The sequence below is a fragment of the Semicossyphus pulcher genome, unplaced genomic scaffold, assembly GCF_022749685.1.
Source record: "Semicossyphus pulcher isolate SPU_LCO1_2020_fin unplaced genomic scaffold, fSemPul1.0.p SCAF_16, whole genome shotgun sequence".
NCBI lineage: Eukaryota > Metazoa > Chordata > Actinopteri > Labriformes > Labridae > Semicossyphus > Semicossyphus pulcher.
In genome coordinates this window covers 8387296-8414508 of record NW_027211670.1, presented here as the reverse complement: position 1 = coordinate 8414508, position 27213 = coordinate 8387296, and the positions used below count along the sequence as shown (strand labels likewise).

Below are 27213 nucleotides of genomic sequence, written 5' to 3'. Positions count from 1 at the left end.
TGGATTTAACTAGACCTCTGAAGGTGTGCTGAGGTATCTGGCACCAAGACGTTATCAGCAGATCCTTTAAGTCCTGTAAGTTGTGCAGCAGAACATTGCCCAAAGTGTCACACTGCCTCTGCCGGCTTGCCTTCTTCCCATAGTGCATCCTGGTGCCATGTCTTCCCCAGGTAAGCGAAGCATACGAACTCAGCCATCCACATGATGTAAAAGAAAACGTGATTGATCAGACCAGACCACCTTTCATTGCTCTGATGCTCATGCTCCCATTTTAGGTGCTTTCAGCGGTGGACAGGGGTCAACATGGGCAGTCTGACTGGTCTGCAACTACACCCTAACACAACTAAGTGCGATGCTCTGATGCTCTGCGTGTTCTGACACCTTTCTATCAGAACCAGCATTAGATTTTTAGAAAGTCGCCCTGACCTGGTTCAGGTCCTTGCTAGCTCTCTTGGCTCTTTGGCACCTCACGTAGGATCCCATGCCAGGAATCTTGGTGTGATCATTGATGGTGCTTTTAAACTGGACAAACAGGTCAGCTCAGTGGTCAAATCTAGCTTTTTTCAGCTGAGGCTTCTAGCCAGAGTTAAACCTTATCTTTGTCAGAAAGATCTCGAAAAAGTGATCCATGCTCTTATTACGTCTCGTTTGGATTATTGTAACTCATTGTATTTTGGCATTGACCAGTCAGAGCTCAACCGCCTGCAGCTGGTCCAGAATGCAGCAGCTCGTCTTCTAACTGGGGCAAAGAAGCGTGAGCACATAACTCTGGTGCTTTCTGCACTTCATTGGCTCTCGGTTAGGTACAGGATTGATTTTAAGATTCTTTTATTTGTTTTTAAGTCTCTGAATGGGCTGGCCCCGGAATACCTGTCTGACCTTACCAGCCCTCCAGAGCCCTGAGGTCAGCTGATCAGGCGGTCCTGGATGTCCCTCGATCATTTTTAAAATCGAGAGGAGATCGAGCGTTTGCTGTTGCGGCTCCCAGTCTGTGGAACGCTTTACCTTTTACCGTCCGGACTGCAAATTGTCTTACCACTTTTAAAAATACTTTTGAAAACGCACTTGTTCACTTTGGCCTTCAGCAGAGGATAGCCTCTTTTATTTGATCAGGTTTATCCATATTGTTGTTTTTATGTTTTTATGTTTTATGCTTTTATTGTTTTTATTGTTTCTTCCTGCTTTTATGTAAAGCACTTTGGTTGGCCACTGGCTGTTTTAAATGTGCTATATAAATAAAAGTGACATTGACATTGACATTAATTTCTTCTGCAATTTGAGCTACAGTAGCTCTGCTGTTGGATCAGGCCACACGGGCCAGCCTTTGCTAACCACACGCATCAATGAGCCTTGGCTGCCCATGACCCTGTCGCCAGTTCACAGGTTTTCCTTCCTTGGACCACTTTTGGTAGGTCTTGACCACTGCAGACCGGGAGCACCCCACAAGAGCTGCAGCTTTGGAGATGCTCTGACCCAGTCGTCTATCCATCACAATTTGGCCCTTGTCAAAGTCGCTCACATCCTTCAGAACGACATCCATCCTTTTCCAGAGTCCAAAACATCAACTTCGACACAATGTTCACTTCCTCCCTAACATATCCCACCCACAGAAATATACGCACAAAAATAAAAACAGTGACTAGAGTAAAAGTTTCAACTTGATAACTTGTTGTCCTACCTGCGTTCTTGAACCTGTCCAGCAGGTTTTGTCTGACTCCCCTCTGCAGGTTGAAGTAGTCGTCCTCCTCGTCAGGGCTCTTCAGGTACAGAGGAATATGCTGGAACACCAGGACGTGCTTGGGTTTGGGTTCCTGAATAAAGACAGAAGTGAGGTATGGGTTCACCACTGATATGCAAAGACATAATTTAATTGTCGTGTCAAACGGTGACAGAAGGCAGCTATTTTCTAAATGTCCAGACACAGCAAAATGCAGACATTATCGAGCTGAATGTCTTCATAAATCAGAAAAGAATACAATTATGGCACTGATGCAATTTTACCGTTGAGGAGGAGGCTTTGCTCAGCTGCTCCTCCAGCCACGTCTCCTGGGCCTCCTTCAGCTGAGGGCAGCCTGAAGCGTCGAAGAACAACTGGGAGTTCAGAACCAGGCAGAGGACCCCGCCCACCTGAGACAGCAGGAGGAGGAAGAGACGGCAATGTTTACAGATTTGTTCAATTACTGTGACTTATAAAGCCAGAGCATAGGTTTATTGTTGTTGTGAATTTTATAGAATATCTACATTTCTGTTCCTACAATTATGTTTTAGTACTACTTTCCATCATTTTCACTGAGGCCTTACATGGCCTTAAAAGAGTGGTCCTGTCAGGTGTCAACCAAGATCAAAGGTCAGAAGAAGCCTCTGCTCAGGCAGGTCTGTTTATCAATGCTACTTTGTTCAATGTTGCTGTGTGGTCATAGCTGTTCCTCTGAACTACATTCGAGTCTCAATTATGTCTCTCTTGTTGTTTTTATTCTAAAGTTGAATTGAGGCAGCATTATTGACGTTTGGATTTAGACCCTTGAAAGGGCCCTTTACTGTTTTAACAAATGTTCTTATGTAGAAGCGCTATCAGCAAAAATTGCTCATAATCAGTTCTACTCAGCATGTTGAAACTGTTTGGTAATGTCCTGTGGCTCAGGAGACAGCTCTCTGAAGTCTAAGAAAATAACCCTAATGATGTCACAGTGATGTCATCTGGGCTATCTCAGGCTTCAATCAACTATACTCCTGGGGGTCACAATGGATAAAGGGGGTCATAACGGATAAAGAGTTAAAAATGGGCAAGCAGATAAATGCAGTCGTGAAATCAAGCTTTTATCCAGGGGTCACGTCTTTCTTATCGTTTAATGATGCTGAAAAGTTTATGCACGCTTTCATCACCACCCGTCTTTACTACTGCAATGCACTTTAGGTTGGCGTTAGCCAAGCCTCTCTGTCGCACATCTCCCCTATTCTGGCTTCTCTTCACTGGCTTTATTATTAACTTATAAATCATTACATGGGCTTGCTCCAACCTATCGTTCAGACCTTTTAAAACCTCATATTTCATCAAGGACACTCAGATCTACAGACCAGTTGCTTCTGGCTGTCCCACGGTAAAGGTTGAAGCTCCAGGGTGACAGAGCCTTTTCAGTGAAGGCTCCAAAGCTCTGGAACGCTCTTCCTCCACATGTCCGGCTGTCCCCCGCCCTGCCTGTTTCTAAATCAAACCTTTTATTCTTTGGCTTTTGCCTCTGCATGAGAGTTACCTTTTACATTCTTTTTCCTTTACTGTTGGTCTGAACGCTTTTTGCCATTCTTTTGTTCTGTGGTCTTTAAGTTGGTCTTAGTGTTGTTTTTATGTCTTTTATGTTTGATTGTGCAGCACTTTGGTCAACTATTGTAGTTTTTAAATGAGCTTTATAAATAAATATAGATTTGGATTCAAATGTATCACAAAAAGCTTCCATACTAAAAGGTATGAAGTTTAAAATATTGGTATCCAACAAACAGGGAGAGTCTAATGCAAGACAGATTGTGTTGCATTATGGGAAATGTAGGGTTCAATGATTTGGAAGCTTGCCCCATGCTAGAGACTAAATGATAGGACTTCTTGGGCTGTCTGTGACTTTCTAAAAATGTGTCTCCCAACAACTTTTATTTAAATAACTTTATTGCAAGGATTTCAGATTCATCATAGACTGCTGTCACTTTAGAGTACATTACAGAGTTTTTTACATCGGTTAAAGTAGTAAATTAAACAGAAACTCAACGCAACATCGACAAAATAAATAATAAAGAGAAGAAGAAGAAGAAGGAGGAGGAGGAGGAGGAGGAGGAGGAGGTGGTGATGGTGCAGATCTGGGGTTAAGTTAATATAATTAGACAATACCAAATCGGTCTTTAGGGTAGATATTATTCATTTTTTGTCTCTAATTGTATATGTACATTTGTTGTTGTCTAAAATGTGTTGTTTTGTTGTTAGTAGGGCTGTCAAAGTTAACGCACATTCCCCTTAACGCCACTATTTATTTTGACGCCCGCCCCGTAGTTTGTGAAATCAGGAAGCGATGTAGCCTGTAACGTTGTGGATAGCAAGCAGAAACAAACCTCATTGAGCAGAAATGGATAAAGAAAAGCCTCAAAGCCCTGCTAGATGGTTCTCTGGACAAGACAAAAGTTATTTGTGTTTCCTGTCGACGTGAACGGAGTTACCATCGGAGTACGTTGAGTCTTAAATACCACTTGCTGGACAAGCACACAGCTGACGCAGAGAGCCCCAGGTTGTGAAAAATGCCTTTAAGTGATTAAACTAGTTATTTTTATCTCCTACTGCAGACTCAATGACTTATTACTTAGGAATGTTACATTCAGGTCAAAATGTCCGTCTGGTGCTTGTTGGGCACCAGATTGCTATGTTATGCTTTCAGCATATTCTTTGAACATGCAGAATCTTTGAGGTTATTCTGTAGAATATTCTGGACAGTATTTGTCATTGTTTTGTTTTGTTGCAGTAACAATAAACATACATTTGCATAAAGGAAGCATATTTGTCTATTCCCATGTTGATAAGAGGATTAAAAACTTAAAAAATATCTCTTTATGGTACATTTACAACAGGTAAAAAATGTGCGATTAATTTGCGATTAATCGTGAGTCAACTATGGACAACCATGCGTTTAATCGCGATTAAATATTTTAATGGATTGACAGCCCTAGTTGTTAGCCAGCGTTTTAGTTGAAATGAGTTTTCTTGTTTCCTGTCCTTGTCGTCTGCTCCATGGCTGTCACATGCGGTATGTTAAAGAGATACGTTTGAGCAGTGTTTATTGTGGGTGCTATAAAGCAGGTGTGCTCCTTTAAACAAAAATAATGATTCCTTTGGATGCACTATGCAAAACAGAACCAAAATTTGGAATCACATGCCTGAATAATAAACATAAATGAAACATAACACTGAGTGTGATATGGTCACATTGTTCTGTGTAGTACTGAAGGGCTAATAGCAAATCCGTGCCCGTAGTCATACTAAGCTGTCCATTCTCTAGCTGCAACTGCTGGCTATGCTGCTACTGTAGCTATTAAGTGTCTTCTGTTTCTGCATACCCAGAAGCTGAAATAGTCATCTCCCCATTCACTGCAGTACTGCTCCACTGTCCTGGGGGTGGGGACGTTACCCAGGTCATGGTTCCCACTGACAAACACCAGCGGGATGGAGGGATCCGTCCCCTTCAAGGCCGCCTTCAGGTCTCGTTCCTGACCTTCTCTGAACGGGGTGTCTGGGGGCGAAAGAGAGAGGAAAAAAGACAGCTCAATATCTGTGTGACAAATGAGTTTGTGGTCAGAGACATCCACATATATAAACAAAACACCGAGTGCGATCAGAAAAATCCATGCTAGAATATTAATATTGATAAAAACATCTTACCTGGACAGATTAAAATAAGTCAGAGAGAGATATTTATACCCATGTTGATTAGAAGTGTCAGATCGAGAGTGTGAAGGGTACTACAGGCGAGCGTCGCCTGAGGGAAGGGGGATTATTTGGATGATAATGATGACAGCTCAGGGAATGATCAATGCTCTGTACAGCTCGACGCTATATCTCCATGGTTACTGACATGATGGGTAGTGTTCTGGTTAAAGCTTCCTCAGTCCACACGGTAAACCCTGCAAGCCACATCTTGTCGGGTTCTTTGTCCGAGACACATAAAGCTTTAGGTTTTACAAGCTCTTTACAGCGCGTTCATCCGTTTGTTGTGTTAAAATCAGGAGTATTATGAATCTCAGGCTGGAGTTCACAGAAAGGAGAAGTGTGCAGAGAGGAGGGAAATGTTTTAAGTGGAATTAATTCAGTCCCAGCGAAGGTAAAAGGCTGAGACTGAAATCTATTCATAATTTAGAATGTATATCAAACAAAGCAGCCCCTGCTCTTAAATTATTCCTTCCTCTCCCTCCTCACTCATTTCTTTTCCTTTTTATTCATCTGAGTAATTATTTTACTGGCCCACTTTTGGAGCAAATGTTTCCTTGGATGTTTGGATTGGACTCATTATGTAAGAGCCGTTTGAGACGGAACATCTTGTTCATGACAGAGTGAGAGAACGTGGATTCAAAACGTATCAGGATAAAAGGTAAGATGTTTTTTTTTACCTGTCTCTCTTCTATAATTAAGCCGGCCTGTCAGACTTGACATTGACAATGCAACACACAAACATGCACTCAAATAACAGAGAAATGAAGGCCCTTTTTGTTATTTAAAACACAACCTGTGTGAAGCTTTTATTCCTGCATTCCTGTTGAGGTTTGTAAGGTAACTGCCACTACATACAGTTGAGCAACTTCCTCACATTAACAGGTCACTGGGTAGCCTAACATGCTCGATGACACCTCAGGGTTAATCTTATTAAATAACCAGTGCATCTTTAGCAAGTCTCTTCATTAAACTACTGTGGCACAAATAATATGAGAAATAACACACATGTCTTAATTAAAGATAAATCTGGACCCCATTTAGTTTGGCATTAATGAGAAAGTATTTTTATGCACCAACAGATTACAAACATTATAAAATTCACGAACAAAATTGCAGAATTCTGACTAAAGCCACTTTCCCACTGGTCCAAAAACCCGCTAACACACGGCTTATTTGCTTAATGGGAAAGGTTACAATCGACATTCAGACTCCGGTCAAATGACTCTGCAGTAGACGCGGGTAATTATCACCTCGGCTCCGACCGGCATTGATGGCTCCACACTAATCTCCGCCCCCTTTCCGGCGCCATGCTTTGCTCCGTCAGTAACTTATGCGACTCCTTGTCATCTCAGCTACAAATTCCGCCCGTCTCCGTCCGAGCAGCGCTCGAACATCGTTCCAAATTTGGCGGCGCCGAGTTTGATAAACAGAATGAATGAGTAATAGATACAATAAAGACCTAACCACCGTAACGTCTTCACTGTTTACTAACCCTGTTTCAGACGCAGCAGAAAAGAGACCGACAGGAGTATACTTCACTGGCAATGGGAAAAGAGACAATCTGCATTTAAAAGCGGGTCTTCCCGGGTCTGAACAACCGACGCCAACTCGCTAATTTTGGTGGAAAAGGGGTATAAATGTCTCATTCTTTTTTTCTTATTATTATTAGATTAAACATTCGGTTGGATGGTCATGAAAGTGCATTTTATCCCAAGTTTGATAATAAGGGTAATAGTACCGTTAAATGTGATATTTTTATTCTTAGAAAATGTTATTCTAAAATGGGAAACAGAAACTGGTTTGCTTAGGAGATACATTTTCAACATTTCAACATGGCAATTAATAAATTAATGGGGGGAAATGAAATAACTCAATATCAAGTAGTTTCAATTGTACTCTAGTCACACATTAATCTCTACATAAAAATGTAGAATCTGTACGCAGGTTCTTTGCCTCTGTACATGCGCCGCCTGCTCTACCAACGGAGCTTACCGCTGCCTCAATTTAATGCGTTTTTAATGATTATTAACTAAAAAGGTAAGTGGCTTTAGCAGTGGTCCAGTGGGTGATGTCTCTGAACTTTACGAGAGTTTGGTCTCAGGGGAGGCGACAGTTTGAAGCAGAGTCTTGATGAAAAATGAAGACAGCTGAGGCCACAACAATGAGGACTCATTAACGCAGAATCACAACATTTAACCGCAGCCACAATGATGTACAAACAAAGGCAGCTGCTCTAATGAAGCCGGGGTGGAGAGTGAGAGTCTTAAAGGTTGTCTTTGAAATACTGAGGTAATTTTTGCATCTGCTAATTATAATCTGGATAATTGGATAATTATTGTTGTTTTATTCTTGTAAGGTCAGTTCAAATATTCAACAAGCTTAGGAAATATTAAAGTGAAAGTAAATGAAAAGTGCGCCGCCATCTCTTTAACACCCTCAATGTGCCCTTTAGTAAGTTACCTGACCTTGTCAGCTGCTCCAGTGAAGCTGGTCTGGAGCTAAAAAGAGAAAAACATGTTTTATGCTCGACACCGCCCAAGTGTGAACGTGTGTAATCGAGCGAGTGTGAAGCAGGGTGGGGCTCAATAAGAGCACGTCGGCACACTTTACTTTCTCCGGATAAATGAGTGAAAAAATAGCGCTGGTAGCCAAACACAGTGGCAGGGACGCTGTGTTACCTTCTGCTTCCTCACACCCCCCAGCCGCCTGCCCCCAAGTACAGGCATCCACCGACATAGCAATACTCATGAATCATCCAGGAGCACTACCGAGTGTAAACCAATCGTCAACCATACAGAAACCCATCAATCTGCATTTGTGACACTTTGCTTTAGATGAATGGGGAGCGGTTATGGGCATGACACCATTAAGGCAGCAGCCAGTTTAACATTTGCAGGCTGTTTAGATGTGTATTCCAACCCATTGGTAATAATGCCAATGTGAGGGTGCTACTGTAACATTCCAAAATAATTATATTCAAATATGCAAACAGAAGCCATAAAAGGCTGCAGACAAGTTAATTTCTTAAATAAATACAGTACCATATGCAGAGGATATAATGGAGGCTCATTATGCATACATTAACTACCCAGGCTTTTCTCTTTTTGAATAAGCAATATAGTGTACACATAGTGGTATATATGGAAATAAAAACACAATGCTGCTCCGGGCTCTCTCTCTGGAGCTCTGACTGAAAGGCCTTGTTCGTTTAATGAGATTGCCACACTGTGATTCTCAAACCCTGACAGGAGACTTTGGCAGGTTCTCGTTGAGCCTGTCCGACACTGTAAGCACTTCTCTCAATTTCCTCTAAAGACTGTGGAGAGACTGCACACAGGCCTCAGAGTGTGGGGTCCCTGCTGTCGCATACATTTTCTTGCTCTGAAACAACCTCCGGTGTGTGGGGGGACCTCTATATTTGTGACTAACTCCAGTTTGTACCGGCACTGACAGGTTGTGCTGATGTGGAAGTGGACTACAGTTTGAGACAAGCTGGGTAGCAGGGGTGAAGTTATATTAGATGTATTCTACAGCCTTTCACACACAACAGTTACATTACAGTAAGCTGGATTGTTCCGAGTTTCATCTATAGTCATTAGCTCTGGGTGATGGTTGAAAGGTTGGCTGGGCTCAGGCTCCATGTTGAAAAAAGTCCTTTGAGGTTGTTTGGGTGCCTAACAATGACGCTAGAAGAGACTTGTTTGCATACTGCAGTCTAGCCACGTTCGACCCAAGTGTTTATAGGTGTACGGAAGCTCAAATTAGGAGCAAAAATCCACCCTGGTTGAAATATGGGGATACAAATGCACTTTTTCAGACAGTCTCTCCTGTAAGACATGCAAGGACTCCATGCCCTAAGGAATCTCAGAACTCATCAGCTACCACCTGACGACTCTGTAGCCTCAGCCAATTTTTTGAAGGTTTTTGCTGCAGCCAGCGGTTATTCAGATAAGCAATAAAGGACAGCCAAGCCAAGGCTTCCTTTTCTGTCTGCTGGTTATTGTTTACAGAGCTAAGAAACTTAGGACGTGAGAAATGAGTTGGAGTTGAGAGAAGATCTCTATAAAAATCAAACGCTGTGCCGTCACGCACCAAGCCACCCACCACCAAAATAAAGTCTCTGCCTGTGGGCAAACATTGCTCAAAGGACAAATGCGAACCCCACCAACTTTCCCACCTCCACACACCTTGTCAATCCCTGCATAAACTGCCTGGGAATTCGAGGCTGTCTGCGTCGGAAGATTTTATAAACTGTTGGGTTGCAGCCTCCCCAAACCCAGTGTTTGAAGGGTGTGTGGAGAGGGGATGTCTGAAATTGTTCAACCATGCGTCAATCATTTCTGATGGAGTGTACTGGAACCTTAAGAATTCCACCTGGATGTCTTCCTTTAAAGGTTTTCCAGGCACGTCCAATTTAGTTAAGACCACAGGGCGAAACCGAGACCACACGTGATGAATAAAGTATCCTAGGTAGCCTGGGAACGTGGTGGGAAAATGGTAATAGAGAAACATTTCCAGACATCTACACTCCTGGCAGGCCTATTACTGCCCACACTCTACTGGACGATCTCATTAGATAAACACACACTCCAAACCAACTGCGTCCAAAAAAAAAATCCAAAAACGCTTCCACGTGTTCTTAAAACAAATCCTCCCGAGGCCGTATTCGTTCTCTTCTTTCTGCTTCAGAATCCCACAGAGAGCCTCGTTTTATCCGCCTTCAACTGCAATTAAACAAGTTTCCACAGTTACAGAGAAGGACAGGGACGTCCCAAGGCAACCTCTACTTCACCTTTGTGAGTTTTACACACATGCAAAAGTGCACACATACTTCAACACTTTTCTGTATCATGCGTAACATCCCTCATGAAGCCCCAGAGACACAGTGTGAATCCTTTGTAGTGCTCATTAGGAGAGTGTTAAGTCCAGCATGTTTCTCTAATCTAATCAGCTCTGTATCTTGCTCTCCCCTCTCCCTCCTCCCTCTGCCGCCGCTCCCTCCCCTGCTCTTTATCCTCTTCATTTGTCAGCTTTGAAAAATAAGTGAGAGAAAGACAGAGTGAGGGAGGGAGAGGCAGCGATAGGGAGGGGAAGAGAGGCGAGATTGAAGGAAGTCCTTGAGATGGGAAAGTGTCTCTTGAGGGTTGGCTTAGATTGGAGGGGAGACGGGGAATTGGGATCAAGGAACATCGTATCAGTGAAAGGTCTGGATGACACAAGCGCTGGCCGGCAATTTCACAGGAAGCAGGATCAAGATTATTCCGTTTTGGGGTTGGGAGATGTACCTTGTAGACCGGTGGGATGGGAAGGTAATAAAGGCCTTGAAGTCCATCAGGGTTCCTCTCCATTTTGTTCGAATAATCAGCTGCTACACCAACTTTTACGTAAGGAGAGTTCTGATATCAGCTACGATACAGATACCGATACCGATACCGATACCAGTATCAATATCACCCTCCATTACAGATACTGACACCGATAACAGTATCGATATCGGCCTTTGATAGAGCCCAAAATGCTGTATCGGCAAGTGCATCAGTCAATGCAAGTATTGATATCAGCCTCAAGTACAGATACTGATACCGATACCAGTATCGATATCAGCCTCCGATATAGATACTTATACCGATACCAGCATCAATATCGACCTTCAATACAGATACTGAAACCGATACCAGTATCGATATCAGCCATTGATACAGATACTGATACTGATACCAGCATCGATATCGACCTTCAATAGAGCCCAAAATGCTGTATTGGCAAGTGCATCAACTATGGATATCAGCCTCTGATACAGATACGGACACAGATACCGGTATCAATATCAGCCTCTGACACAGATACTGATACCAATACCAGTATCAGCCTCCAATACAGATACTGAAACCAATACCAGTATCGATATCAGCCTCCGATACAGATACTGATAACGATACCAGCATCGATATCGACCTTCAATAGAGCCCAAAATGCTGTATTGGCAGGTGCATCAGTCAATGCAACTTATGCAGGGATTACGCATGTTTTCGACCCATAAATCGAGATTTCATTGTCGGCTGTGGCTCAGTGGTAGAGTCGGTCGCCTCTCAATCGGAAAGTTGGGGGTTCGATCCCTGACTGCTACAGTCACATATCAATGTGTCCTTGGGCAAGATACTGAACCCCAAACTGCTAACGGAGGCATAGCCATCGGGTATGAATGTGTATAGATAATGTTTGGAGATTGGCACTTAGGAGTTTGCCATCAGTGTGTGAATCGGTGAATGTGGCATGTAGTGTAAAAGTGCTTTGAGAGGTCGGAAGACTAGAAAAGCGCTATTGGTAGATGATTGTTTGGTAGTGGTTTTTTTTCACACTGGTATCCAAGGATTACTTATATCGGTCAATACTAAAGTATAGGTATCAGAATTGATATCTCAAAGAAAAAAATGGTATTCCAACGTCTCTACAGATAGGAAATTACATCAATGAAATGAAGACAGAACTACTGCAGGAATATATCAAGGTCTAAAACACAAACCCAGTACTGATGAACCCGACAGCCCCATTGTTCTTCTATTGTTGTAACAGAACAATTACAAGATCAAACAAAACTTCTCATTCCTCAACAGATTTAATTCAAATGGATGCTTCAAATAGATTCATCAGAGGCAGGAATAAATCAGCGTGTTTGTGTACTGTCACACTTGCAAATGAAGGTTGTCAAAATAAGGTATGAGGCATGAGACCACAGCTGTTTACTAAAGGCAACAGACAGAAGAGAGAGAAAGAGACAAGCAGGAAAAGAGAATGTAAGAGCGACCGTGAGGAGTAGAGATAGAGAGTGAAATCCGTGGGAACAGAAAATACAGTTGCCAATTTCCTGTCGCCGGCAGCCAGCAGTGTTGACAATGCCGGTTGACAGCCAGCTTCCCCTGGCCGCCACCCATTCATTCTGTATTGTAAATAAACAGTTTAAGGGGAAATGTCAGCCGAGAGACGGAGGGAGCAGCTTCGGCTAAAATATCGCTTCCCTGCATCCAACTGATGCTGCGGCTCGGTTGCCAGGCGAGTGACGGACGTGGCGAGTAATGAGGATGGCACACACAACCTGCTCAGTTGGAGCTGACAGTAACAAGGGCTGACGCTACGGCGTTTAAAGGTCCCCGAGGCCTCGCGGTTTAAACCCCATGCTAACACTTTCTACTGTCCTACTGTGCATCTGAAATAGATCTCACTGTGACCTATAAATGCGAGTGATCAGAGGGAGATGGGGAGGGATGTGGGAAAATGGACGCCGGCCATGTTTTGGCCTAAATGGTGCAGTCATGGAGATGATAGGGATACTTGGACGCCTACAGCAAGACTCAGAGATGATAGAGGGAGACAGCTCAAGGAGTGTTCATGTACAGCTAAAATTGGTGGTCATTATAACCCAGAAAAAGAGAAGAGGAGGGCCAGAGTGGTTCTGTGACTAAGCCAAGAGAAATCTGTGTTGCATATAAATAGTTGCCTTGAGTCAAATTCTAAAAACAGAGGCCAAGGACGTCTCACAGATGACATACTGCACCACATACAACATAATACTCCTTTTCTGCTTAATAACTTACGTAATCTTCAAATGAGGATCAAGGCCAGAGATACTTTCATCACGATCCAACCTAACATGTAAACAGACGAGGCGGCTGAGAGAGGAAATGGAGACATGGAGAGAGAGACAGGTTGGCCGATTTCTTTTTCATTTCCTCCAGGCAGCTCATGCTAATTGTCATGCAAAGGTAGTTAGCATTGGTTGGGTGCTTGTGGCTGTTTTTGCTGAGCAGTAACTCTGCAGTGGGTTCTGCCAGCCTGTTCATCGTTCCCTGTTATCCAGTCAGGCAGCTGGGCATTGAAAAACAGTCATACCACAACATGATAACTCATTTCATTAGAGTTTCTTCAATAAAGGCATCCGTCTGCATCAAATGCCTCCCATTATACACAGACACGGTCCTCCACTGAGGGAAAAACAAAAACATCCTCTACAGCTTTAACAAGTCTTTAAATTATAAGCGGGATTGGTTGGTTTATGTTTACAGGTTAGCATTAATCATCATAAATCTGTCACTACATTACAGAGACACAGACAGACAGAAGGGAGCCCAATTAATCACAGCATGAGTCAAAACCAAAGTGTCAGTTCCAAACAAGGTGAGAAATGAGCAGCAAAATGATGATTTTGTTTACTCGCCCCAGCCATCTCTGGAGGTAACCAACTTTTTTTCAAAGCCAGTTCTATTCTGAAAATCTATTTGTCTGGCTAGATGTTGGGAGCATCTGGTGAATTGGGGAAACCAGCTGCCACTGTGGCAAATTAAGTCGGCCCGCTGTCCTGGTTCCAAGACATCTAACACGTCTAACTCCCAGCATAAGACTGATGGAGAGAAACCAATGCACACCCCTGTTTATCATTATTTACAAAGTAAATGATCTGCAACCAGGAGTCAACCGCTGAGCCATTTCAACAAAGAAAAATGTTCAAACAGCTTGAAGGCAACCAGATAAGGTTTACAGATAAATATTGCATGCTGTCATAGGGGGTCTGATGTTTACAAACTAGCTTCAGCGCTCTTGCACCCGAAACCACATCTGCCGCTAGCTTATATAGTTTTGAAAATTGAACAGGAATTTTAAGTGAGCTCGTCTAATCAATAACTGAATACTTCATCCGCACAGAAGCTAAACTTGGTTGGAAATAGCCAGAAGGTCTGTGATATTTCATAGATAAATATCAGCTGCTGTCATCGGGGAGTATTTTGTTTACAGACTGGCTGGGAAACAGAGACGGCTAATATTCTAACATACCTCAGTAAGGAATATTCTGTAGCTGAACTATCCCAAAGCTGATGTTCTTCACAGAGTGCATTAATTAGATTAGGACCATCTCAGAGAATACATTAATCAATACACAGTGTTTGTATGAGACATATTCCAGTCTCTTTTAAGACTGATATGTCGGGAAGCTTGTTCAGCTTCTGCTAATAAGTGATCTGAGAATCTGCAGCATGAAGTGTAAATGAGGTTACAAAACTCACTTCTTAACTGTTAATTGCACAAGTGAAATAATAACCAAAATAACATGTCAAGTATTTTTCAAGTATGTCAAGGCCAATAAATGCCTACCGCAGATTAGAGCTGCATAATAAATCGAATTAATCAAGATCACGACTTTGGCTTCCCATGATTAAATAAACGTGCTTGACGGCGATACTGATGTTTAAAAAGCGTGCTCCATCCATAGAAGGCTCTGCTGCATATCAAATCAAGTACTGCAGAAACTAACGGCCACTCCCTCCCAGGGGGCGATCAAGAGGTTTTGGCTTCACTTTTTTGGGGAGCTGGCATGTTATGTCATGAGCACCTACCTTGCAGCCACAGTTTAGAGTGGAAGAGTAAACAACAGAAACGGGTGGGAGAAAAAAAAGTCAAATGTCTGGAACAGAAGAGGAAGAGCTCTTCCCACGAAACGGTTCGTTAACAGTTGTTCTGAGGTATTTCGGGTTTATGGAAAGTGATGTTAAGGAAGAAAAAATAATATGCAAAGAGTGCATGAAACCTGCGCCTGTGCTGCAAAGCAACTTCCTTGTTCAACCACCTGAAAAAACTGCACAGAGTGCAGCATGATGAGTGTATGAAGGCCAAGAGGAATGACATCACTACCCCCTGTTTTTGTCCAGCGTCAAGTCAGACATTCAGCAACACTGTACAGCACGACACACTATTCACCCAACTCCCAAAAACACACTGAAATTAACACTGATGCACCATTGCAAAGGAGCACCAAATTCAGGTAAAGGACCTAGTTAAAGGCGCCAATTTTCTACCTAGATCCTACCATGCTATTACAGAGACTTCAAGAAATGCAATTTGGCTTTGTGCATTTGGAGAACATTATCTCGCTAAACTACACTTCCTCAATCTAGGACGCCCGCCTCTGATGTCTGCAGTGTTTAGTTGAAAAAAACCCCACTTATCTTATTCCCCATTTATAACTGAGTCATGTCTCAAAATCGTCAGGTTTGACTGCAGACCCGAATTTTATTTAGACGATCCACCAGTATATTCTCGTCGTATTTCAGATTCTGTACCGCTCTGAGCCCATTGCCTGCAGCGACAATGGTAGTATTTCACTCCAGCATATCTCGCTGGACCATAATTGTGCAGCCCTGCCACATATCGGTATCGCCTTATACGTTTTCCCGTTTTATAGCCCGCCATATTGATAATCAGTACGTTTTTCTCTCTAAAATCATTTCATGGGTTCAAGTGCTTTAAGGTAATATTATACATTTTGTTCAAATGCCATTTAGTATGTCCAGAAATACATACATGCATTGATTTTACAGGTCATCACACATTTCTCCTGACTGCTGCACCGGGGTCACAATGATATAATTTGGCCTGAGGCTCAGAATGACAGCAGTGTCTCAAAGTGAGATTACAATGCATGTCCATTTGGACTCCTACATGACAGAAGAGGCGTGAAACCTTTAATGGTTTCAGTCAGAAATACAGTCTTGTCACATTTCACTATTGTGACAAATATAAGTTGCATCGGTATAACAGCTCCTTTCAGAGCAGCTCTCCTGCCTAATCACAAATTGATCTCCTGCTGGGCGAAAACTAAAACTCACAGAGGAAAAGGGCTGAGCAGAGAAAGAGCCTGCATACTACACTGATGTTGCAGATATGATTCACTGTGTATATTTGTATGTAAATATTCACTTTTCCTTTTTATTCTTTTGCCTATTTTACTGTTTTTATTCATTTCTTATTTGATTGTTTGAAAATCGTTTCATAAGTATACCTTTGCTGTGTCTACAGTATAACTTCATTGTACAGCTCTGTTTGGTGTAATGGTCCTAATGCTGAACCATGAATAGGTACGTCCACAATCTGATGTTACTCTCTTAAATCATAAAGGGAATAAAAAAAATACTCTGTTACATATGTGATGAATGTATCTAAAGCACAATAGAGCCTGATTACAGCCAGCTCCCTACATCCGTCTAGTGTTGTGGTGGTGCTATTATTGGGTGAAATGTCAGGCTGAACTAAAACTAAAACAGTGACTCACTTGTGCAGGTATAAACCGCGCTTCAACATTAGCAATAGCATTCAGATGTATGGAGCTGAGGGTTAAATACATCATTACATAAGTACATGAGTAAGGCAACAGATCAGCGTGGACCAGCTAATGATCAGTTGATCTAGGCAGCATAGGAGACCTAATGTTCTTGCCTGGATCTATACGTTCAATTCCCTTTGATACAAAGTCTTTGCTTTAAACATCAGAGGGGTTCACTTATAACCATTGCTTAGACACAAAATGGAACCTGAGAGTGGAGTATGCCACTTCCCACGCAAACGTTGTGATCTATAAAAACCGACTAGACGGGAAAATGTTTGGACAGGTAAGCAAACTCTGACCCATGTGTACGTACATTTTGGAGGCAAGGGAATTTGCTACAGAGATGGTCTAGTGGTAGGGATGATTCCATATGATCACGATACTGTGAATCATAATAATAATAATTCTCTGACTTTAAATAGATTTTTAATCACAGTTTCTTTATAAATGTAGTTACCGTAAAATCCAGAATATAAGTCACACCAGGAAAAAAAGGCCGTTTTGGGGGGTATCCCAGAGGGAAAAAGGTTTTCTGTAGCTATTTATTTAAAAAACGTGTATACAAGTTATTATAACACTATTTCAATTTAATATTATTCTACAAAACACACACAAATTACAGCCTTCTGTTTTCACCATGTCGAGTTTGCAATCCTGCTGCAGCTAGCGGTAGCTGGCAGTCTACGATAACATTGATTGTTGCGAAGTAAGTGGCTACAATGGCGATCACGATGTAGCATGTCCCTGATGAAGCGTTAGCAACAATCTAGTTAGTTTAGCTTAAAGCAGTGAGGAAAACACAAAACAGCACTGCTGCCATTGTAAATAGGACACGTTGTAGCGGCTTGGACCCAGAAACAACTTAATGTGGAGATGTGACATCACCACTTAACAACCGACAACTTAGCTAGAGAACAGCGCCATCGTCTGGGTAAATAACACAATAACATACCTCTCTGCATTTTATACTGGTATAGTGGTCGCACCAGTAAATAGGACGCAGCCCACTTTTTTTCCATTTTTAGTTTTGAGGTTGTATAGATAATGAAAAACACAGCATATTTTTTTCTTTATAAAAAGTCAAAAGTGATAATATATCAAGAAAAGATATTTTTAGACAATATTATTTACAATAAAAAAGTGTAATTTAAAAACAAATCCCAAATCAAATAAAAACATTTATAGCAAGAATAAGGAAAATCTGTGTTCCTGCACTGAAGCACAGAAAGAAGGCAAAAGCAGGTAGCGCCCTCTGCAGTTTAAAAAAAGACAATTGCAATTAATCTCTTCATCTCATCGATTTCAATCGTTCCTTTTATATATCGATATTTTATTTAAGTATCGTCGCTTCCCGCACATTCAATTTCACTAAATATCTAATGTTATGGACTAATCCGGTTGCAATGTCACAATTTCATTTAGCAGACGCTTTTTTCCAAAGGGATGTACATCTGAGAGTTAATACAACACAAGCAACGATCAAGACAGGAGGGAACAAATTCAGGAAGTGCCAACAAACAGCTTCAAGTGCGATCGGACACTGGTGCTGACAGGCAGCGCACGGAGGTACATTTTATTATGTATATATGTATCATCATTATCAATAGCATCAATATCATTAAGTGCGGAGGTGTTCATGGAAGAGCTGGGTCTTTAGCTTCTTCTTAAAGGAGAAAGGGACTCTGCGGACCGGGTGGAGTTTGGTAACTCATTCCACCACCAGGGCAGGGTTTCTGTTAAAAAGAAATCCGTGCCGGTCCACGTGTCCTGGAAGCTTTCAATGTTACGTGCAAATGGGTGAAAATACAGCCAAATATTATCTGCATTTATTTAGCTTAAAAACTATTGATAGGCAGGCTATATCAAGGGCGTAGAATTGGGTAGGGAAATTACTGAATAGTCCCAACATGTTACGCGTAACTGTTGCACAGGAGTCGTGCAGCGATCACTGTAAACAAGGACTCCCTTCTACAGTTCAGTTCATACACTTCACTTAACTGGAATTTATACAGCGGAACATGTCTCATGCTCAAAAGGCCACTTTCTGTGCCGCGTCTGCGCTGTCCATATGCATGCACACTCTCTCTCTCTCTCCCTGAGGGAGCGCAGTTCGTCATACATAGCCGACTAATATTAATTAATATATATGAATTATTATCAGTGCTTGAATGTCTTTGGTTACAGTGGGACATCATCATCAAAGCGTTCAGTATCAAAAGTTCCGTTGATCCATTATAATTAATGGATAAGAGAGAACAGCAGTGAGAACCCTCTCTGGCACACTGGAGACGGGGATCAAGCAGACCACCTTGGCCAGTTTGGCCCACTGGGGATATATTTCACCGAAATCCCTGATGAGGACTCCGCAGGCCGTGGAGAAATGCAAGCCTCCATAGCAGCGGAGCGCTGTCATCACAGCGCTGGCATCTTGTGCGCTTGTGGCATCGAGGAGAGGGGCCGTGGCTGGTGCAGCTGACCCGTTCTCGCCGGTATAATTCCTTTGCCAAAATGACCAAAAATGGTTCGGATGGCTGGTTAAGCATATTCCTGAAGCGCTGAGGGGACGGAGTTATAATCAGTCATTGATTTTTTTTGTTTTTGTTGGACATATATTATTTTCACCGGACATTATGACTGGGGGATTTTAATATGACGGACTTCAACAGATTTTACTAGTAAAAAAACGGCAGTTACAAAATAATGGAAACCCTGCACCGGGGGACTACAGAGGAGAAGTCTAGTTAGTGACTTAGGGCCCTGTTGTGATGGGAGTACCTTCGCGTTTCATTGGCAGGGCATAGTGGGCGGGAGGGAGTGTAGACCTGGATGAGGGCATTTATGTAGGCAGGAGCCTATGGAGCCAGATCAGTTTCAGTAAGACTAAATGCACACAGAAGGATTCACCATATATTTTGCGATTTAGGGCTGTCAAAGTTAACGCGTTAATAACGCCACTAATTATTTTAACGTTCTATTATTATGACCCTCCGTCCACCCTGTAGTTTGAGAAATCAGGAAGCGAACACGCAGTACCTTTGAGGTTTTTCTGTAGAATATTCTGGAAAGTATTTGTCATTGTCATGTTTTGGAATGTTGAAATAATAATAAACATACATTTGTCCATTTCCACTTTGATAAGAGGATTAAAAAATTTAAAAAATATCTCTTTAAGGTACATTTACAACAGGTAAAAAATTTGCGATTAATTTGCGATTAAGGACGAGTTAACTACGGACAACCATGCAATTAATCGTGATTAAATATTTTAATCGACTGACAGCCCTAATTTATATTTATATTTATTTATACATCTCTGGCCAATCAGATGTCTCCCTACTTTTCAACCAATCACATGTGCGCACACATAGGAGCCGTGTTAGTTGCTGTTTTGTAAGCAAGCACCTGTTGCTTGAATTTGATGCAGGTATAAGCATATTAATAAAAGTCTGATTATTATTTCGTCTGCACTGACTCATCTTCACATTACCCCCAGAGTGCAGAAGAGAGAGACGCCTCCTCATTTGTTTAAGAAATCCAAAATATCACCAAAAAGCATTGAAGAAGTGTAGAACAGAGCGTCTATAGTTTTTATTAATATCTTCACCGTGTGATTTTTAGTTGTTATAAAGATTCTGTGTGAGAAATAACTGCAGTGATCCCGACTGAGCCGACATGCACGCAGAACGCACTGCGATGGCTGCTTCACAGACTCTACTCTCACAATCAATACGTGCAGGCTTTGAAGGCTAAGGTGAAGGCAAAGTCCGTCTGCCACACTTTTAATATGGATTCTACGCACTCTTTTATAAATGAGACCCCAGGTCAAATATTTCAAACGTCAGCAGCTTTTTAAAAAAAATGTGATGTCAGATGACCTGATCAAACAAGGACATTATGTTACAGTGCTTGGGTGGTGGCTGTTAATCATTTCCTTCTTTACTTCCCAACCTTTCTTTGATCTGTTTGATGTAAAACCAGATCTCTGCTTTTGGGGGGAAAGAATCTGTCAACGTGCGGCTGCGGAGTACTGAATACAAATGAGACACGGCGAACCGGTGAAAAGTGCTAAAACCACAGCTTGTGTCGCTCAATAGTTTGCCGTTATCTTTAATTTGGGTGCCATTTCAAACACTTTAAAATAACTGCGGCATTTCCATGAGCCTGCATGATGTACCAGATGCCATGAGATGACGCTCATGGGACCACTGCTGTGTCGTTTCGGTCTGACGAGGAGAGTCTGAGCAGAGTTAAAGCTCATGCGAGTGGCATCTGTGAGTTCACATTATGTTCTCTAACAGGAGGCGGATAATTGGCAGCGACCCTGGTTGATGCCAATATCTTGTTTCTAACACGTCTGCGTGTACGCTGGTAACCTCTCTTTATTATTGCGGCTTGTTGTCAGCGGAAAGCATGTGCTGTTGCATTTAGAGCTACTACCTTCTTAAAAAAAGCTGTAAGCTGCTCTGAAGTTCTTAAAATCTATACAATATTCAAAGGTTTTTCAGAGCAGTCTACAATATGTCCTTTACGTGCTCTTTCCCTACCTGGCATGGCATGAACAAGGTCCCCACACAGCACCATGAACCTCGGCCTGGGTCTGAGTTGGTTCACGGCCTCCACGGCCTGCTTGGTGAGCTCGGCCTCCTCGGCCCACTCGTCCCCTCCACCGTCGCAGTCGCCCTGCCTCCAGGCCTTCATCAGGCCGAGCTGCGGGTCTGCGGCCTGGATGAAGCAAAATGGTCCGGTCCACTTACGCTCGGCATCTGGTACAGGGAGAGACGAGATTTCAGAGGTTGTACTGACAGAGGGGGTATTATGCTGTTTCACATTTTAAGACATATACATAATGTTACACTGTTGGATGTCCAGACTCAACGTGGGTGAAGTTTCAAATCTGTAGGTAAAAGTATGTTGCAGTAATCCCCAAGCTTCTCAGCTCAGTCTGCAGCTGCTGTGAACGCCAGGTTTCACACTGTTTTTTCAACACGCTGCACTTTGTGAGCCCACAAGTGATGAAAGTTGGCTTGTAGGGGCGGGATTTCTTAAAGGGGCAGAGCTGACTGAGTTGTTTTAGGCACAGGCTTTATGAGGGCCTGCGCCTGAGTTTTTTTAACTGTAAATTATGCTAAGCTACTCAACAGGTCTCACAGAGTGAAATATCGAGCTGGAAATTAGCATAATACGCCCCCTTTAACATAGTTGTTATAAAGTCTATGAAAGGAACCAAAGAAATATGTTATGTTGACTTCATTTGTTAAAGCTGCACTAAATTAATATTCTTAATTAAACTATGGATCAAATTCTTTCATGCAGAGTCAAATATTAACACCCTCTGCTCGACAAATGCAAGTAAAAATCTGTTGGCGAAAATAAAGAAATAAATAAGGCCAGACAACAATGGAGATTTGCTGAATTTCGGCAGTATTTACTTTACTCCACTCTTCTACTTGTATCACTCCAACACATAAATTGTAAGATAATGTTTAGCAACATATGACCCTCATCAACTGTATCGCGATTTTTTGGATTGACCCTCACTGTGCACCGTTTCTTTGGTTACACTGAATTTGGCAAGGGTAATCTAGCCGTGTGCAAGCTTCCCACTAACCGGGGAATAGTGGCCAACTCATAAGAATGTATTGGCATATAACCGGTGTAGAACAACCCGAAAGGGGGGGAAGTACGGCTAAAAGAAAATGAAAAGGCTGAGGGGAGATCGGCTTTTGCATGACAGCAACATGAATACGATGAGTTGCAGCGTTTGCCGCAGATACTCTACCAACAGAACCTACGTGTTTGTGGTCGGGACTCATAGGCAAGATCTCATTATCTGACGACAATGAAATATAAGCCGAGGCAAAAACGGTTGTGTGGAGGACATGTACACAACCATAACATGAAGCTATGTTTAGTATTTTAAGTAGATAAAGTTGAGCAGAGTGGGCGCCGCTTGTGTTTTTTTCTGCAAATGTCGTCACAGACACCCAGTCTGTAATACTGCAAATGCAAAGGCTTTCATCAGTGGGCCATAGGCTCAATCACCATTGTGGCCTAAACATCATACACAGACACATATCTTCATTTGGTACAGATAATCATTTTAATGTTTTTCAGTGAAAATGAGAATAACGATGTAAAAATTGTCATTCCCTTCAATATGATAAAACAGACTGAAATTGCAATATAAGTCAAAACAATCACAATTAGATATTTTTTTCAAAATCATTCAGCCTTAATTGCAATAAAAATGTTCATTAGAATATGTTTTCGGTCACGCAGGATGCTCGCACAGAGGAGTGCGCAGAAACATAAAAGCTTTGGGGATTGCGAGTCATTGCAGCCTTAGTCATTCAGGTAGTGTAAGGTGTGCTGTGAAAGCTTATTTATGTGTGTATCCTGGAAATGTAATAAACAGCCTTTGTCAAACTTTTACATGCTCACTCCATGTGTTACCAATGCTAAATAAGTAACACATTTTTGAGCATGAAGGGCAAAGTACAAGTGTTTTGCATAATCCTGATATTACATAACACAAGAGCCTTGCAATCTAATCACTCTCCAATATTCATTAACCCGTAAAGGACGGAAGCGGATACTTAACACGGCCTGGTTGATGGTAATGACATGTTTGACATGAAGGACGCGGGAGAAAGTGTTCCTGCAATTTCAAACGGAAATTGAGTCCCCGTTGTTGCTCGCAAATGGCCGTATGTTAAGAGCAGGTGTGAACAACAGCTATCCACTCCTCTCTTTCAGTTTCCATGTGGATGTGGACGCAGTATTGTAAGTCAGCATCTGCATTCTGAACGATTCCCCACACTCACACTGAGCTACTGGGGCTACTAGCGGTTCAGCGTCCTCCGTGTTTAACATGCTATCCGTGTTATCTCGCTCCCAAATGAGTTAATGATAATTTCTCTCCTCCGGAGGAACTTGCGCACAGATAGGAAAAGAAAGAGCCACAAAGAGTCTCGCTCCTGGGAACCAGATGAGTCAAAGCTTCACAATGATCCCATCGGTGTAATTGACACTTATGAAACCATAAGGGGAAACACATTTTACTTTTATGATTATCATCATCATGACTTCTTCAATCGAATTACTTTAGAGTGGCTTCAGTCCAAACGAGCCTTTGATCTTAATTTATGACTACAGAGTGGGGGCCGCTGAGGAAGCTGCCATGGCACTATAGTAAAAAGTTCCTTGCTGGGGGAAGAGGTTTAACTTTATCTCATTACTTCTTTAGAGAAAGCTGGCTGGATCGTTGTCCTGATGCCAATGCCAGCATTGGAAATGCGTCCAAAGCCGCCTCAAATGCCGTATTGGGTATTGGAGAGTACACTAGTCAATGAACTGATCTATTACCATAATTTATAAGCCCCTGAAATGTGTTTCTTCTTCTCTAAAACCGTAGTCAACAGAGCAAAAATATGCATTATGGCTGCTACTAGCAACTACTGCTTTCGAGCAGGAAAAAAAGAAATGTATTGTCATGTGAAGACAGCAAACAACTGCCACTAACGTTAGCACAACAAGTCCAGCTCCAGTCATGTTTTCAGACATATAAAATGCTCTGCTTGACAAAATAAATTGTGTCTGAAATTTTTTTTTCTGCAAAATACATGAATTACCAAGTAAAAATCATCTCCTCCTTCTCCCTCATTAAAAGTAGTGATAAAGCGATTAATTGGTCGGCCGATGTCTGCGCTCACAAGGCCGATCAAACAAAATATGTCTGCATACACAGGCAGCCTCGTCTGTGTTGCTGGCTTGAAGCATGTGCTTCACGGACTCTGCTGCCAGTGTAGAGAAAGTTCTCTACACAGTCTACACTCACTTCCCATAACAAACCTGCCAGACGTCACATGCATATGTCACACATAAGGCCACCGTTCTTAAAGGGGAAGGATCCGCCGTTAAACACCTAACTCAATAAAAATAACTACAATAATGTTGTTTATTTATTCTTTATGGAACTTTTATGAATTTTTGTTCTGCCTCAAGTGCACTACAATATACATTAATTTAATTATTTTTTTACAAAGTTTAGTTTTTTTATTACCAGTGGACATTTATTAAGTAGATATATTTATTTATCTAAAATAAGTTCACTGCAGACAGAATGCAGATCAACTTGCAGATAATGGAGACAACAGTGTTAAATAAATGTTCATTCAAGTTTAGCAATTTTGTGTCTCATTTGTTGTTATTATTAAATTGTTGTATTTTAACAAATGCAAAAATAAGCAACAACATGATATCGGCCTCATATATTAGTCATCAGCCGCCCTGCCCTCTAAATATAGGCATCGGCCATTGAAAAACCCATATCGGTCGACCACTATTAAAAAGTCTCCAATCTGCATAGACCGCTTTGTACATTTCCAACCGCCCCCTCTGTCGCGAAAACAAAACACGTCTCTGCCATCGTTTAGTGGCAGCTTGTTGAAACTTAGCTAGCTTGAAATGAAGTAATTAGCAGATGTAATGTTAACGTAAGTAATCAGTAGTGAGTTTACAAAATTACGATGACAGTTACAGCTGGCTCGCGCAAAATGGTTGATATAGGTTTCACATAATAGGGACTTTAAGCAGCCACGGTTAAAGGGACGGCTACAGCATTCAAAAAATTCAAAAAATCCAGTTTGCACACTTCCTGTCGTTGTAGCCCAGCTGTCTACTATGGGAGAAAGACTGGTTTGTCGTAGTCAGTACAGAGTGTAAGGTAATAGGCCTATACGTTTTTCAACGTATTTGACACTGTCATTTTATTTATATTCAATTCTACCTTTAGTAGTTGTATGGATTATTAGTATATTAATTCGTTTTTTTCTACATGCCATCTGTTGCCAGCAGCAGTCAGGAATGAATCATAGCTTAACATTAGATTTCTATCACTACCTGGAATGTTTCACAGGCACTGTAGCCGTCCCTACGGTGGCCCTGAAGTGCAAATCACAACGGCAAATCAGAAAACACAACGACAAATCAGAAAACACAACGGCAAAACAGAAAGCCTCTTTTGGCATATAAGTGCTTCCATATGGAAATGACAACAGAGCAATGGACAGACCAAAAGACCTGTTACTGAGGTCTACAGTTAGGTGTGGAGACCTACTCTTTTGCAAAGGAGTGTGTTCACTGCGTGTGCACACATGCATGAACAGAGACACTCTCATGCATGTCGGTGTTGTTGATCCTCACTGTGAGTGTGCATAACAGACACAATCTGTAAAGATTTCATGAAGCGTTAAGGCACACTCAAGTAAACCTGCAAGCCTTTTCTTACAATGAACATACTTTATAGTAGAATGTCTCTCTGTGGAGCCACATGTGTGAACTATTTCTCTGACAAATGAAAGATAAAACAACAAGGACTTGCAGACGATTGCAGAGCTCCCATGACAGCAGATAAGAGGCAGCAGCCTCGTGTGCCTCCTCTGGTCCACACCGACTTCAAACATTACTCGCGCAGATTTCTCAGGTGGCACATTGTGAGCTCTAAACAAAATTAATCACCATTTGAGATGAAAGCGTGAGGGGGCTTGCTTTTGCATCAAATAATAAAATACTAAACATTTCAATTTCTTCCCCAAGTTCCCTCAATAAAAGCTGCTTCCAATGTTTACAACTGGACAGACATGACAAGTAGAAACCGAGGAACACATGACTGAGCACATCAGTGTTATTATTGGGTTTGATCCCTTGAATATCTTGTCTAGGTGGATAAACCACACGCTTTATTCAACAATAAAATAATATCAGCTTGAATAATGTCTAACACAGTGACAATACTTCAGGTTTTGCTATAAATCCTCATTAAAATGCAGAATTGTGATTTAGTGTTCCTCCTCATTCACTTCTCCTACCTCAGGTTTTATAGTAGCGAAGAGTTTTATTTTGAAAGGTGAAATTATTAGCCTGCTTACAGTAACGTTTACTCACCAGACACTATTATCTCATAGTAGTATGCTACATTATTTATTCAACAATAAGGGACTGTTTTGGTAATATAATGTTTTGCAGCACTAAGCTGATTCATAACCGCTCCTGAAATAGCAAAACACGGAAGTTGCTCTAAATATTTACTTCACATGCTAGCAAACTATGCTACAGCGACCCGGATAGCATAACAAAGCTACACGAAGCTGGGCTAACTCTGAGAACGTGCAGCTAAGCAACGACGTGTATGACCGCTGAGTTAGCTCGCACGTTAGCCTCTGAGGCTAACAGGCGGGTGCTGATAAACTGCCGACAGGCTGCTACCTTCAGTCAGTCCGCTGAATGTCCGATGTTTAGCCCTGAGAAAGATATCCTCACTTTCAGCCATAAGCTCCGGTGGTTAAGGAGATGCCAGAGCAAACTATTTCGTGACTCCTCAGCCTGTCAGCGAGCCTCCAAGCGGGTTTGTTGTGGAGCTGTTGGGTGGGTGTCCCCAGCTGTCTCTGACGCTGCTGGTCACTATCGGCTGCCTGTCTGTGAATGTGTGGGACTGTCTCTGCAGCGGCCCCCAGTGTGGCTGCAGCATGCAGGCGCTTCATTGCTTCACAAACAGTAAACAAACGGGACATTTAGGAATTCACAACTGACAATTTACAGTCAC

At 42.0% G+C, this 27213-nt stretch overlaps 1 protein-coding gene across 1 annotated transcript in view; it reads right to left on the bottom strand.

The window, feature by feature from the left end:
* The window catches only part of cpped1 (calcineurin-like phosphoesterase domain containing 1), a 47839-nt gene extending 20887 nt beyond the window's left edge, over window positions 1-26952 (bottom strand). The window contains exons 1-5 of the mRNA XM_069664466.1: window positions 26877-26952; window positions 21155-21373; window positions 5089-5261; window positions 2002-2127; window positions 1679-1796 (exon numbers count right to left, since the gene is read on the bottom strand). Of these exons, the coding sequence (XP_069520567.1) occupies window positions 1679-1796; window positions 2002-2127; window positions 5089-5261; window positions 21155-21373; window positions 26877-26940 (700 nt within the window). The 5' untranslated portion in view covers window positions 26941-26952. The remainder of the gene's footprint in view (window positions 1-1678; window positions 1797-2001; window positions 2128-5088; window positions 5262-21154; window positions 21374-26876) is intronic.
* Between the last annotated feature and the right edge of the window lie 261 nt (window positions 26953-27213).